The sequence below is a fragment of the Epinephelus moara genome, chromosome 10 (genome assembly GCF_006386435.1).
Source record: "Epinephelus moara isolate mb chromosome 10, YSFRI_EMoa_1.0, whole genome shotgun sequence".
Lineage (NCBI taxonomy): Eukaryota > Metazoa > Chordata > Actinopteri > Perciformes > Serranidae > Epinephelus > Epinephelus moara.
Window position 1 is genome coordinate 4861902 of NC_065515.1, and position 15139 is coordinate 4877040.

Genomic DNA, 15139 nt, shown 5'->3' on the forward strand with positions numbered 1-15139 from the left:
CTCGCAACCAGATGTCCCTTTCTGGGCTGGAGCCAAAGGATTTAGAGTACAAGCAGGAAGAATGGCCGGCTAAAAAATCAGATAGTGTGTCATCCATTACTGTACTTTACGTTAGCTTTTCAACCTCCATTTCACAGCAAAGTAGAGATGATCTGGATTACTACTCCCTCAGGGGAGAACCTGCTACGAGCATTTACACACATGTGCAGCTGGCTGGCACTGCACTTGGAAAAATATGACTGTCATATGTCAGGCATGAGAAGATTTCTTTGCATTACCCTGCAGACTTTCAAAGATATGCAATGATAGAAGCTGCATGGAATGGTGTTGAGCCTTGTGTGCAAGGACGTAAAAAGGGACCAAAACTATTTCACTGGGAATTCAATATACACAATTTTATTTACATTGACACATGTAGTAGCAACACATCAAATTTACACAGTAACACTAAAGCCTCAGGTTTAATAAATATGTAGCAAAATGCAGGAAAACTCGTAGGGGAGCAATGACATGAAAAATAATCTCTATTATTCTGAAACATCTCCTTCCTGGCTGTAAAATCCAGAAATATCATTTCAACTGATATTACCAGGGATATTGATGATCAGATATGATCACTGGGAGCAGTTTAGTCTGTTTGACGAGGCAGTTACCAAGTGAACTGGCATAACTGGTTACAATGGTGAATCAGCCAAAATTAAAACATTAGCCAAAATGAATCTCTTCTGTTTAAGTTACCATGGTGACAGAGACACAAGCAGCTTTTTTTTTTCCAGTTGAACCTCCAGTTTAAAATCTGTGCACACATAAGAAAATACAGCATAATAAAACTCTGCGTCAGTGTACCACATCTTCATTGAGATAAACATCTTCAAAAGCATCGACATTACTTTACAATATACGCACATTTATATTTACAAAAAGACAGAGCAGTAAGACTGGAGTTTTAGTAGCCTAAACTATTTGATGAATCTTTAGTAGTGGCACCTCTTGACAGTGAATCTTTTTAAATTCTGCAATCATACCGACATGCACACAAAGACAAGTACACGTGCATGCTCACACACACACATACACACACATGTTCATACACACAAACAGGACACTTTCCTGGTGCTCTTCACAACAACATCCACCAGCGGGAAGAGGGGAATCATAATGGTCTGGAATGATACAGACTACTGGCTGAGAGGAGCTGAAAGTCCCACTTCTGATGGAGGAAACAGCTGGATACAAAGAAGAGAAGAACTGCCGGGAAACCAGCTACTGGTCGGAGAACAATGAGATGACCAACACACTGAGACTGAGCACTGTGCCCAGCGTCATAGTCTGAACAGATAGTCTTGAAGACCGACTGGCTTGTCACCTCAGGGAATATTGCAGTCCACTTAATGGCAGTTCACATGAGCATTGCCCTGACTTTGTCCATGATATATACTGTACTATGTAGAACCACAGCGGAGCATGGGCAAAAACACTCCCAATTGCCTCAGCCAAAACAAAAAGTTCCCGTTTCCTGGTCCTTCATGAGGGGGAAGAGGGTGAAAAGCAGAGAAAACACGTCTCAGAAATGGCAGTACCTGTCTCATGCTTGTAAACAAAGATCATACACTGGATGTGGCAGGAGAGGCAAACCATATAAACCGGAACACTTATTTACACCTTTACAATAAAACTCTCCAGCAGTCCAGCTGTCAAAAAGTGAAACTATACACCTGCATTACATGCTTATGCAGCAAAGCGAAGATGAATGTAAAGAGTTACAGGCTTCTCAGACTGTCTTCTTTGTCACACATTTAACTGTCAGCCTAGTTGCCAGAAGGAAATGTTTGGATTTTAATTTCTGCAAACCACGGATATGTTACATTTGTACGTTTCATTCGTATCATATCAACATTTATAAAGTGACACAGCTGATTACATGTATATGAGTTGACTTTGTCATTGGGAGGTGGAAGGGACATCTAGGTGAAATGGCTGCCAATCTGTAGACTACAGGTTGAGACCAACCAACAAGGAAAGTGGTTGTTTTTAGCAAGACTTTGGCGGCATTTCAGGTGGTGACTGTGCCACAAAATAGGGTGTTTTCAGCCAAAATATGATCTCCTCCTAACCATTACCATGTGGTTTTGTGCCTAAACCTTTCAACCATCATTACGCAATGTTAAGTTTCAACATTTTCACTGAATAATAACATACAAATGTTACATATCATCGGTGGTTTGCAGAAAGGTACAATACCAACATTTCCTCTGGCAATTGGGCTGTTACTCCCAGCTCATTGTACAGCAATGACTAATATCATTACCTACAGATATGTACACATATACAGTCACAAAGCACATATATGAAAAGCTAGCGTACCATACCATATCTCAGAAGATGACTGTGTGTGTGAAGCAATCCACGTTATGTGTTAACAGATCCAGTGAAGATAGTTGCTCTCTCGATAGTGACATCCAACATAAAAAGAGCAAAAAAATGTATTTTCTAATTGACTTGAAGCACTTATGGACTCTAAGCATGACCGACCACGCTGTCTAATAGCTTATATACCAGTGTCTCGATATCTATATTTGAATTGGCCCCCGAAAAAAGTGTCTCCTTCATATCAACATAGGTCTGAACAGTTGGAAATAATACTGACAATAAAAGAGTAAAAAAAAAAAAAAAAAATTAAAGCTGCATTATATGGTGTATGTAATGATGAAGTTCAAGTGCCTCAAGTGCTTCTCCTCCAACAATTGCAACAGCCAACCAAAAATAAAAATGCTACATAAATATCCATGACAGAAAAACAACAAAGAATAACAAAACACAAAATGTAAAAAGAAAAAAAAAAACTCCAATTATTAGAAAGAAACAAAATAAACTTTATGAAATGTTTAGGAAAAATGTAACTGAACAAAAAAAACAAAATCGATAACAGTGTAATAATGAAGTTAATGACAGTTTAGAGTAACGGTTGATGTCCCTCCACCCGTATCGGTGCCTTTACAATTCTTTGCTATGAGCAGGGAGCATTAGTCCAACTGTCCTCCCTGTAATCAGTAGGCAATCATAGAAGTGATAATGATAAAAGCCATTCGTCCTTTGTTGTTTCTGGTAATAGATGGCAATTACCATTCCTCTGCAACACTTGAAAACAAATGCTGCTGGTTCTGGGTGGGAGGGTGTAGTGGTTGGATGGTTTGTGGCGGAACATTACAGGCACTTTATGAGGCAGCCAGACAGGTTGGGTGGGTCCTTACACCCGTTGGGCTCTGAGGGTTGTCCCCTCCAGGAAGACCTCGTGCTGGACCAGTAAGGGCTGGGTCTGAGCGCTGTTGTTGCCGGTTGAGTTGAGACGGTGAAGCGCAGCACTCTGAGAACTGGGCTCCTCCCTGGCTCTGGGTGTCACAGGCGGCCTGGAGCTAAAGTTCAGATAAATCTGTAGATAAGGACGAGGTGGTAAAGAGAGAGAAAGGAGGGTGGGAACTTAGTTTGATATTTCATATTGGTTCAGTTCTGCATTTTCAAACATCTCAGTTAAATGTCAATATTTATCTTATCTGCACGGGTTGTCTCTTTTGTCACTTAGATGTTTTATTCATGCGTCATTACATCATGCAGAGAGAAGTAAAAGGAATAGTCTGACATTTTGGGAAAAACACGTATTCACTATCTTGCTGAGAGTGAAATGAGCTCTGTCGCAAATCTCCTGCAATCAGTGTTATGCACGATTACACTAAAAGAATGCGTTCATTTAACATGCTTGTACTTTTGGTGAACGGTGAACTGAATGTTTTAGTTTGCATCATATGAACTTGAAAAAGAGCGGTGTTCACTCCAGTGACAGTAAACAACACTTGTGCCGATGCCACTTCAGACAATGCAGCTACTGCTAGTACAGATTCCAACAAAAACACATGACGTTTTTATGCGCATTGTGCCTGCCGGTTCTGACAAAACCAGTCTGAACCTCAGCCACCTTGGTAACCAATTTTAAAACGACACATCAAGTTAAAGCAACCGACCAGTGCTGGGGAATCTGATGATGAAAAGGAGTCATTAACCATGATTCAGCAGCCGCAAAGTTCCTCCACCCTCGCCAGATTTACAACATTCTGGTAAAGCACCTGGGGTCTCATTTATAAAACACTGCGTAGAATCCAAACTAAAAATGTATGGACAAAAGCCAAAAATGGCTTTTCAACAATTTCTACAATCAGGCTTCCACCTCACCATCTGCATCGCCAATGTCCCGTCACCAAAATTTCTGTAAGCATGGGGCAGAGTTTCTCCCATCAAGTCTGTTTTTATAGATGACAACTTTTGTGTCGGGAGTAGTGTTCGCCTCTCTCAGGCCTCGTTTTGTGCCCCTGGTCTTTTTTTCATATTATTGCTTTCTGTAAATCATGTGCTCTGCAGAACTGAAATCATAACACTTCTTTCAGATAGTTTGAATTACTTCTTTCACCTAAAGCAACTGTAGTGATGCCAATGGTGGAGCCGGTGCCAGCTTGTTTGGAAGAATTCTGAATTTTATATTTTATGTTAATGAACTGCTTCACAGTTTGGCTCATGCAGGTTAAATACAATTTCCATTGCATCTACAGTTTACCTTTACTACACCTCCTTTGTTTTCATTTTCTGCATGACGTTATATTTTCCAAGTGGTGAAAACTACAGGCCTACTCAGTTTTTTCTTGGTTTTCAAAACTAAACTCTGTCTGATTCTGTAGTAGTATACAGTAATTCATTTAGTTTGGGAAGTGGGCAGTGGCAATGGCTGGGGGCTGGGGATGGATGAGTAGGTGAAGGTTCAACATAAAAAGAATAGCTCGGAGCAGCTCATTTTAAACTAGAATTACTGCCTTGCAGTTGTATGCCTCCACCCACCAGTCAAGCTGCACCTACAGTTCAAATCCACATCTGTGAAACATGGATGCTTCACACACATCTTCCCCTCCAGGCAGCAAAGATCTGTACAAGCAGCACACTTTGAAGGTGGACACTCTAAGATAAGTGTCACCAGTTCACTATCTGACCAAATGTCTCCCCTTCTGCTCCTCAGATGTGACGTTCAATAATGGCGAGAAAACTGTTTTGACATTATGATGTCACAGTGAAGCTGACCTTTGACCTTTTGGATATAAAATGTCATCTATCTATGCCTCAAATCTAATGCACGAACACAAGAGTGGTATAGATCTTTTTATCTAACTCTCGACAAGAAGCAAACAAGATTAATTCCCAAAATGTCTACTTAACACTGACATTGAACTGTGTGAGCTGTTGGAGTGTGACAGGACAGTCATGAGAACAGTGGAGGAACTCATATGTAGCATGATCGAATCAGACCAGCTGAGAGTTCTAACACAACAGCTGGTGCTGTGAGAGGCCCCTGACCTTTGGCCGAATTATGTGTGAATGCTCAGGAGGTGATTTTAAAAAAACAGTGTTCCCACGAGAAGTGATGCGACAGTCTTACAATCGCACAACTGGTGTGTTAGCTGAGAAAAAATTAAGCACTTTTTAAAACGTTTTTAGCATGAAATAAGCCTGGTGTCCATTAGTCTGGGTGCAGTGTTAAGCACAGAGGACAATATTTTGGTTTATGTTGCCCAATATGTAGAAACATTTTCTTTTGTGGAGACTAAAAAATTGTGTCAAAGGTACAGTTCACAACCACTTTAAGACCCTGGCGTCGCTTCTTTCACTACCTCATAATTCTGCTGAACCACCTGTGAAGTCTTCATTTATAATTTCTAAAAAATTAACTTTTAAACCATTTAAAGTGAGAGTAAACAACCTACATGCTTAGTGGCATCTGACAGCTGTTGTTCGATCCTTTCCACGACCTTCCTGAAGGGGGGTCTGTTGAAGGGGTCAGGATCCCAGCAGGACCTCATAATCTGATACCTGCATCGCAGCACAGAAACACACAAACACATTCATTTGTCTGCAGTTATTACATCCCCTTTCTTTTTTTATGTGTATATTATTCTCTGTTCTCAGTTCCACCTAAGAGTTTTAGTTATGCTTGTGAAAAGCCAAACGCAACAGGATGAGAGCTGACTGCTATTCAACCCCCCACACACACTGCATTCTTTTATAGTCTCACCACCTCCACCTACCACCTTACACCATCTCTCTCCTATGATCCTTTTACGCACACTTGTGTTTCACTTCAAACACCTTTTACACACACTCATATTTCACTTGAGCAAGAACTCACATTTCACTGGGTGCAAACTCTGGAGCATCCATTCTGTATCCTTCTTTTATCAGTTTGTAGAACTTGGCGTCCACAGGCATACCAGGATAAGGACTGTTTCCTACATTCAGCGGGGAGATTCAGTTACATTGTGCTCCTCTGAACACACACAGCCAGCCAGAAAAACACACATATACACAAACACACACACACAATGGATGGATAGACTTACCTAGTGAAAAAATTTCCCAAAGCAAGATGCCATATGACCACACGTCACTCTCGAATGTATAAACACACTCGAAGATACTTTCTGGAGACATCCATTTCACTGGCAGACGAGCCTGAAAGAAAAACACAGAGTGAGTAGATTGAAAGATGAAAAGCCTTTCCCCAGTGATGTTTTCTTTTCCTTTCATTTTCTTTTTTACCATGGCTTAGGTCAACAAACTTTGTGACTGAGGAATGCTAACTTAACACACTGTACAAAATGCCAAGTATGCACACCTTGTTTGCCTGAGGATCTAAAATAACAGACAACCACAAGAGCCCATCTGCAATGCCCATACCTGACAGGTACGGAAAAAATGTACCGACATGCATCGCAGTCAACTCATCAGCTGTCATTTGGAAATACTACCTGCTTGCCATTTAATATGATTTAACGTTGTATCTTGAGGCTAATGATTTCAATAAAATAGTATATTTGTTGCGATCAATCAGATGAAACGGTTCAACTGAGGCCACCGCAGAGACTGAGGAAAACAAAATGGTAAAAAGGTAACACTAAAGTTTAAAGGGACCGTACACCTTGAGATGTGAAATGAGTTATTTTGGGTAATGTATGATAAAAAAAGTTCAAGGACGAAATAAGTTTGTCTTGCAGAGAGATATATGTACCTGTGATATATGCTATCCTCACATAAGAAGAATGAAGTGCAAGCGCAATAGATGCCCGGATTTTTTGTTTATTTGTTTTATAACATGATGGCTGCAGATATGAAAACTTTCACATCTCTGGATTGGGTTTCACGAGTTTTGTGTATGAAATACTAGCTAGTTAAAACCAGGATGTACAATTGAAACCTAAGAATTGCCGTAGCTAGCAAAGCTAAGCCTTTAGTAATGTATAAATCCATCAAAAACATCTGAAGCTGTGTTGTCTCAAAAGCAATCAGCTCTATGTGAAAGTCATTAGTTGGGTTTCCATCTGAATGGGAAAATTTTATACAAATTTTCAGAATATCGGCAATAAAATAGGAATTTACTGGTATGCGCTTTTCTATCCACTATTAAGTGGATATCTGGGGTTGGTTTGAGATAAGCAGTAGGTGGAGCTAATTCTCAGTCAGTCAGGTGCCACTAAAGAATAAGACGAAGTGACAAAATGACATAATTAAGAACGCCAGCCAAATATCAAACCAAGGAAACAATGGATGCATAATAATGGAGAACACCCTGGACAATGGAAGTAAAGACTTTTGAACAACTAATTTTACAGAGCTGTTACCAGAACTCTGTGAAGAGGATCTGGGGTCTCATTTGTAAACGTTGCGTACGCACAAAACGAGGCCTGAAAGAGTCGTACAGCACTTCCCACGCAAAAGTTGTCATCTATAAAACCAGACTTGATGGGAGAAACTTTGACCTATGCTTATGAACATTTTGGAGACAGGAATGTGGCGACGCAGATGGTGAGCTGGAAGCCTGATAGTAGAAATTTGTTGTTTTTTGTGTTTTCAGTACAAGCCATTTTCGACTTTTGTCCGTACGTACACTTTTAGCATGGAATCTAGGCATTGTTTTATAAATGAGACCCCTGGTAACAGCCCTGTGTGCAAAAGTGTGTTAAAAGCCATCCATAGACGATAGAGAGCTTCCAATGACCTTTGCAATGGCATAACAAATACCTAACATTATGATTCAATGGTGTTCATTATGTCTTTAGATTATGATAGTGATTTTAGTTGTTCTTTTATCTCAGACATGTTAGGATATTACATGCCTTGACATGTTTCGGCGGAAACTCCTGCCTTCCTCAAAAGTGTCACTTGGTGGTGGCTGTGACGCGTCTTTATCAGATGATGTGTCAATCAGTAAATCGGTCACGTGTGCCTAACATCGGCTAATTGACAGATCTCTTATAAAGACGTGTCACAACCACCACCAAGTGACACCTCTGACTCTGAGGAAGGTGAAAGTTTCCACCAAAACATGTCAAGGTATCTAATGTCCTAACATGTCCGAGATAAAAGAACAATTAAAGTCACTACCTAACACATGTCATAATTTATTTGCTGAATCTGTTTCCATTGCGCTTAGTCACTTCTACCTTTTAATGATACACCAACTTTTCTACCTCCCCCAAGTGTAAATACTTTCACAATACCTCAAGATTTTTTTTAACTGTTGGCGTTTCCACTCAGGTGAATGGAAACGCACCTACTGTACTGTTGCACCACAAGCTTTAACCGAACCGCCAACATTAACAGTTAAATGAGGCTAAATGATGTATTTAACCTCAGTGCTAATCCTTTCTATATGTAGGCATGACTGATTTTCTCACTTTCTTTGCTTCTTTATTTATATTTGAAGAAATATGTGTCAGAGTTGATATTTTCATGGAGTTTAGAGTGTAAAAGACCTAATTATGCTAACGTAACTGACATCATCAGTCTAACATTTTGTTGTTTTAATCTAATTTAACAGCGTACATTGTTAAACGCTTCATTAGTGTCATGTCGATGTGTCAATATTCCATATTACCTCCTTTAGTCTTCACTTTAGTCTTCACGTTAGCAAGCTAACATTAGCTTTGTCAGTCAATTACCTATGCAAGAGTTACACTTGGCACCAGTAGGTGTAAATATTTAGTGACAACTTATCTCTATGTAAGAACAAGTTTCAGTGGTGCAACCTGTTTCATTTTAGTGTTACGTAAATGTTCACTTTGTAAACACTTATAATTGTGCTAAGTCTGAATTTACAAATAGCTGGGAGGAACCAGGGCTCTACCAGAGGTGACATTAGCTAAAACTTTCCTCGAAGTAGAAAGTCAAATGCAGCTGTATTTACTGTTTGGCCTTGAACATGTGTTGTAACATTAAATAACTTGACTTATCTTAACACACATATAGAGCTAAAAAATAGCTTTCTAGTGAATTGGTACAGCTCCTGAGGTGGAGGTTTGCTGCACAGTAGCTCTGACAAGTAAAGACATGATGGACTAAAGCCTGATTTATGAAAGTGCACTCAGCACTTCCAGTGAATGTTTCATTTTTTATTTTTAGCAGGGAAATGTGTTGCTTGGCACTTATTTCATGATGTAAACCTGGAGAATTTTAAGTTGCAGACACTGTCTTATATTTCTTGCACAATAGACTCTAGGTATGATGTTTTTCTGTGTGCTGACTTGGAGATTTGTGTCGCCCTGGTTCCCTCATTAGAAAGCCAATGTGATTTTCCATTGGATTTTGCGTCATTGCAGGAATAAGCTCTGTGGTAAACAGGAGTTTTGTGTTCAGCAAGATAATCTACACAAAAACTTTCATGACTTTTTCAGCCTACATGAATTTGCCAGAGGTAAAAGCTAACGTTAGGCTGAAAATGAACTACACTGTGGTCCCAGGGTTTAATATCACTACCATAACAAGACTGAAGACGAGTTCAGCGTGATGATGTTCTGTCGTCTCATTTAGCCCCTTCTTTGCAAACGCCTTCAAAATTCAAGTGAGGTATTAACTCATGTATTTTCTTGTAGAACAAAACGGGAAAATATCTTCTTGCCAAAAACCCATTCAAAAAAACCCATTGACTTTGAAACAAGTAAACTGGGAGTGCTAAAATGCTAACTCATTTCTGGGTTTTAGGCACTCTATGCAATTAGGTAGTCACAGCAAACTTCTCTGACACATCTATTGGAGTTTTTGTGCACCGGAATGAGCAACACTGGGCCGGTGTTGTGTCGAAGACTTTTTCCCCATCTATGTGTTTCCCCTACTTGAAACAAACCTTGTCCCTGACCCTAAACTCAAACACAATCCGAAGGGGAAACAGACTTTGATACAATGGCAGATCCGGTTGACCATGTCATCAAAACACTTGGCAGACATCTGAAAAAATCAAACGTGCATCTCCTTGTCCATGGCCTGCATTTGTTGGACCAAAACATATTCACCCTGTAGCTCCCTTGTTTGGCTCAATGGACGTACTGAAGACCTCCTTTTCTTGCTCTCCCTCTCAGTAGAAGTAATCGTTCAATTTACAATCTCCTCCTCTTCAACTAACTCACTGATTTCATCAAATCCCTTCTTTACCTAAATGCAAAAGGATAAAAGGTAGCACAAATATAGACACAAAGCAAACTGCCCTCAGAAGGACATACCGATCAGGATGATATAATGTACATAAACAATCCTGCTATCGAGCAGCTCTGTAATTTCTGTCTATCGAGCGGCTAACTAAGTACTTTACAAATTTAATGAATTAGAACATCGTTTCAACTCAGGAAGCCAAAGCACTGGGTTTGATTTAAGACAAACATGTTGGAGGAGGAACTTCGTGACACCACTGGATGTACCCTGCATCTCAAATTCCCAAGTGTCAAGTGCAGACTTACATTGCCTTTGACTACGTAGTTGGAGTCCGTGTTGATGTCCCGGGCCAGGCCAAAATCACAGATCTTTGCCACCCTTCCTTGAGTCAGGAGAATATTTCTGGCAGCCAAGTCTCTGTGGATACACTTAAGAACAAATGCACCACTGCCTTTAATATCTGATTATACATGTGATGTACGTGACCAATCAATGATATAACATTAGGCATGGATGGAGCTCTTTTTATAATGCAGCTTGGTACTGAATTTCCACACTTGAATCTGTAACACGCAACCACTGACACTGATACATGAGCTCACTAACGACAGTATCTTGCCTCCACAGCTAATAAATCTTTCAGCAGCCTGCTCCAACAAGCATTTTAGATCCGTTTACTAGCCGTGGAAACATGATTCATGCTCTGATATCATCGATAGAAATAATATCTATCATCCAAAACCAAGATATGATTGATATGCGATGCTCACATTTTTGGAGGCTAAGAACTCCATGCCTTTGGCCACTTGATGTGAGAAGCTGAGAAGGTCTTCAGTGTCTAGAGACAGACCGTCCTCGTCAAACAACTCACTCTCTGCGTCTGCTTCAAAGTAGGAGCCGCCTGAGAGGACAAAACAGGATAGATATTATTTTTCTGACATGGTATGAGTCTTACTTCAACTGCTTCTCTGTGTATTTTAAGACTGAGATATTTGATGAATGGCTGGCTTGCTTGCCTTTGCGTAGCGAGCGTCTCTTCTCGGAGGATGAGCTGGACGGCAGGTTGCCAGCAGCAGAAGGCCTCATGGTCATGTAGCCGTTCAAGCTGTCACTGTGAAGAGGAAAGGAGCAGTCTGGTCTCAGCTGAGCACAGCCACACAAAGACACGCTGCTGTCCAAATACCCTCCTCCTACGCACGTTCTGGATAGTAAATACTAGTACTCCTTTCTCCTACACACACAATATACCACTCTTTATACACAAAAAAGAACCTGACCCAGCAGCGTCTCTCTGCGGCATGACGTTGCGGTAGTAGCAGTCTTCCTCGAGCTTATAGCAGATGAAGGATTCCCTCTTTCTGCGTAGAAAGTTAAGGAGGTCCCCAAAGCAGCAGTACTCTGTGATCACCAGTGTAGGGCCTGCAGACAAAGAAATGTGCCTCATGATCATGATCTGTCAACATACATGACTCACAGCTTTTGTAAAAAGGCTGAGTAACTAGGTGAAATAAAGCTCTACGGTGACGGCAAACAGAATTAATCTCTTTAAATTCTGTCAACATTCTCTAACGTTTACAGTTTCAATCCACAGTCTTAAAGGGGCTCTATGGGAAATTAAGAGTGTATGAGTTGTCTGGTCACGGTGCTCAACATAGATGGGGCTGAGCTGATGGCAAGCAGCTGACAGTGCTAATTCCATTAACAGTGCTAAACAACAGCAGCATTGCTGACATAGATCAGTGTTGATTGGGGAGAACTAGAGGGTGGAGGCTATGCTTCAGCGTGGTGCCATCTTATACACTGTTTGTACGTATACTATGAAAACTAATGCACCGCAAATTGTATTTAATGCATGTAATCATGAGCCAGTAATTTGTATAACAAATGTTATCGAGAGGCTGCATCACATAACCAATGCACCAATATGTAACATTATGACGCCCAACTGTGTTTCTTTTCCTATACCTAACATACCTAACTTTACTTGCCTCAACCTAAGCTACATTTCAGTATGACAGCTCATGTCTTTAATATTTATTTCACCAGCAGAACATAGCCGGAGTTTGGCATATAGACTCCGGCCTCTGATTAAATATTTCCGCCTTAGCCGGAGCCTGCAGGTGCATGCTGAGGTGGAGGCGGGGCTGAAAGAGCGAGCAGCAATACTGATTTAGGACAGCAGTGGCACTGACGAGGCAAAGGGAGAGCTGGGAAGATTTTGGAGCTTAAATACACCGCCAAATTGGGAGGGTGTGTTTTGTAGATGCCGTATGGAGAGTGACGTATGACGTGTGTGTATGAATCAGTGCAGCTCGAGTTGACTGCCTGAACTAGCTCACAGGTGTCGCTCCATAACTTAACTTGCCTAAACCTAACCTTTGTAACTTTATATAAGTTCTTAACTTTACGTTATGTATCTTTCATGGAGCATTAACTTATTTGATATCATGAACTGCTGAATGTGCCTGTCTGTAAGATAACGTATAAGCTGTTGTACGAGGATACGTCAGTAGGACACACATGTGCACTAACAGGCATGCTCAGGAGGACTGCCTTACCACAACAGACCACAAAGAAGATCAGATTATAACACACAGAGCATGACTTCATTCTTTCCCCAGGATGCCATTACTCCACTTTATCTTAACACAGCAAATAGTTGTTTGCTGTTATATTAACACTCTGAGTGTCGCGCAAAGAACCTTTAAATGATAATACAGGACAACATGGATGACGCACCTCCAACAGTGCAGGCTCCCAGCAGGTTGACAATATTCATGTGGTTTCCCAAGTAGCTGAGGACTTTCAGCTCTGACATCAGTGCCTCCTTCTCTGTTGCATGAGCGCTGGCTGTGGGAATGAGAAGGAAGATAATCAGAGTCAAATCAGTCAAACAGTGATGACATATCTTGATCTTGTATATGCAGGATTAAAAAAGAGAGAGCGGCGCTGGAGGCTAATTAAAATAAAAAGGTGCCTGTTAAATATTTTCAATTTGGCAGCAGCGTGCAAGCCACCAAATAAAATTATCCACATAATTGCTGTATTTCTCTGAACACCTGCAGCAAAGTTATTCATTCATCACTACTTCAAAAGCTAGCATGCACATTTGTCATAGAGTCACAAATAGCCACGCTGTCCTCGCTCAACTTCATTTGCATGTGTGTTAACAGTGCTTACATTTGAGCATTTTCACAGCCACCGTCATGACTGAATCTGCTTTCGAGAGTCCATATGCAGTGGCTTCCACCACTTTCCCAAATGCACCAGATCCCAGCGTCTTCCCTGAAGACAAGAAGACAAAACTGTTATTCCCCATCCTGTTTCCCTCCCACAAACTGGCCCTGTGCCAGCGTTCCTAGGACAACACCAGTTTTAGCCCCGGGGCTGTGTACGTAGGCACCAGGACACGCAGGATCCTGTTTAAGGAGGTTTGTTAAAACAACACCCAGAATATGTCAACAATATCATGTTTGCAGTGAGGGAGTGGGGTTACATCATTAATGAGCTGTGAAACTGGTTAGTGACCATGGACGTGGCTAAAACCTTGATGTTGTGACCATACACAAAAACAGAGTTTGTCAATCAGCATGAAGTAGCCTGAGGGGGGCAGCGGTGATGTCATGCCGACTGCACTGTTAGGCATTATTACTGAGACTGTTACTGACAAAAGCCTTCATTTATCTCCACATCACTGTGCTCAGAGGGTGATTTACACCCATAAAAACCAGGACGTACACTACGGTGTCAGAAATGACAGATTAACGAAATTATGGAGGCCTCATCGCAGATCACGCTGCAGATAATTGTGAGAAAGGAGTGCTGGAGGCTCACCAAATCGCAAGTTGTTTCGAGGAAACTCCCACTGATGATCGTATGGTAGCTGGGTGGGGTCAATGTAAACATAGTTGTTTCCATGGATGCCTTCGATGACTTTCCACTGTATCTGGTATTTGGGTTTCTGGCATGAACGCAGAAAAAAACATCAATTACAAATGAACTTGTGGTTTTGACATGCTTTAGTCTACTGATTGACTCTTGTCTCAAAATTGGATCGAAGAGGGTGTGCCATGTGGGAAAAGTGCAGAGCTGTCTTACCTGCATGTACTTGTAGAACAGCATGATGAGGACGAGACAGAGGATGCCTGCTGCTGATACAGAGCCAATTAGCAGTGGGGTGAATAGATCATGGGGAACAGTTCTCTCTGCAGGGAGACAGAAATTATCATTTTAGATACAAGAGCAGCAGCCTGTTATCATGCACTGTTTGTACGTAAACCTACATAAAGTAATGCATCGCAATTTGTATAAGCTAACCCATGTAATCATGAGCCAGTAATGTGTGTGTGTGTGTATAACCCAGGTAATGGGGAAGGTTGCGTTCACGTGACCATACACTGACACGAGTAAAAAAAGGAAGTAAGACCGAAAGTCCATGTAAGCAGGTAGGCTGGGGTGATGGATGCCTCACAAAACACAGGACTTTCCCAGGGAGACGATGTTGGAAACTATGTGAAACCAAATGAACTTTGAGTTTTTCTAAATTTAACCTACCTAACTTTATATGAAGTACGTAACGTAACAATGCCATTCATGATGTGCTCTTTCATTAGATAACATACAAACT

General features: G+C 41.0%; 1 protein-coding gene across 2 annotated transcripts in view; it reads right to left on the bottom strand.

Annotated features, from left to right (window-relative positions):
- Nucleotides 1-380: 380 nt before the first annotated feature.
- kita (KIT proto-oncogene, receptor tyrosine kinase a) overlaps nucleotides 381-15139 on the bottom strand; it is a 32204-nt gene continuing 17445 nt past the window's right edge. For both annotated transcript variants that reach the window (XM_050054343.1, XM_050054342.1), the window contains exons 10-21: nucleotides 14611-14717; nucleotides 14347-14473; nucleotides 13693-13797; nucleotides 13252-13362; nucleotides 11790-11931; nucleotides 11529-11623; nucleotides 11283-11413; nucleotides 10818-10940; nucleotides 6432-6543; nucleotides 6221-6320; nucleotides 5799-5904; nucleotides 381-3430 (exon numbers count right to left, since the gene is read on the bottom strand). In XM_050054343.1, the coding sequence (XP_049910300.1) occupies nucleotides 3248-3430; nucleotides 5799-5904; nucleotides 6221-6320; nucleotides 6432-6543; nucleotides 10818-10940; nucleotides 11283-11413; nucleotides 11529-11623; nucleotides 11790-11931; nucleotides 13252-13362; nucleotides 13693-13797; nucleotides 14347-14473; nucleotides 14611-14717 (1442 nt within the window). In that variant the 3' untranslated portion in view covers nucleotides 381-3247. The remainder of the gene's footprint in view (nucleotides 3431-5798; nucleotides 5905-6220; nucleotides 6321-6431; nucleotides 6544-10817; nucleotides 10941-11282; nucleotides 11414-11528; nucleotides 11624-11789; nucleotides 11932-13251; nucleotides 13363-13692; nucleotides 13798-14346; nucleotides 14474-14610; nucleotides 14718-15139) is intronic.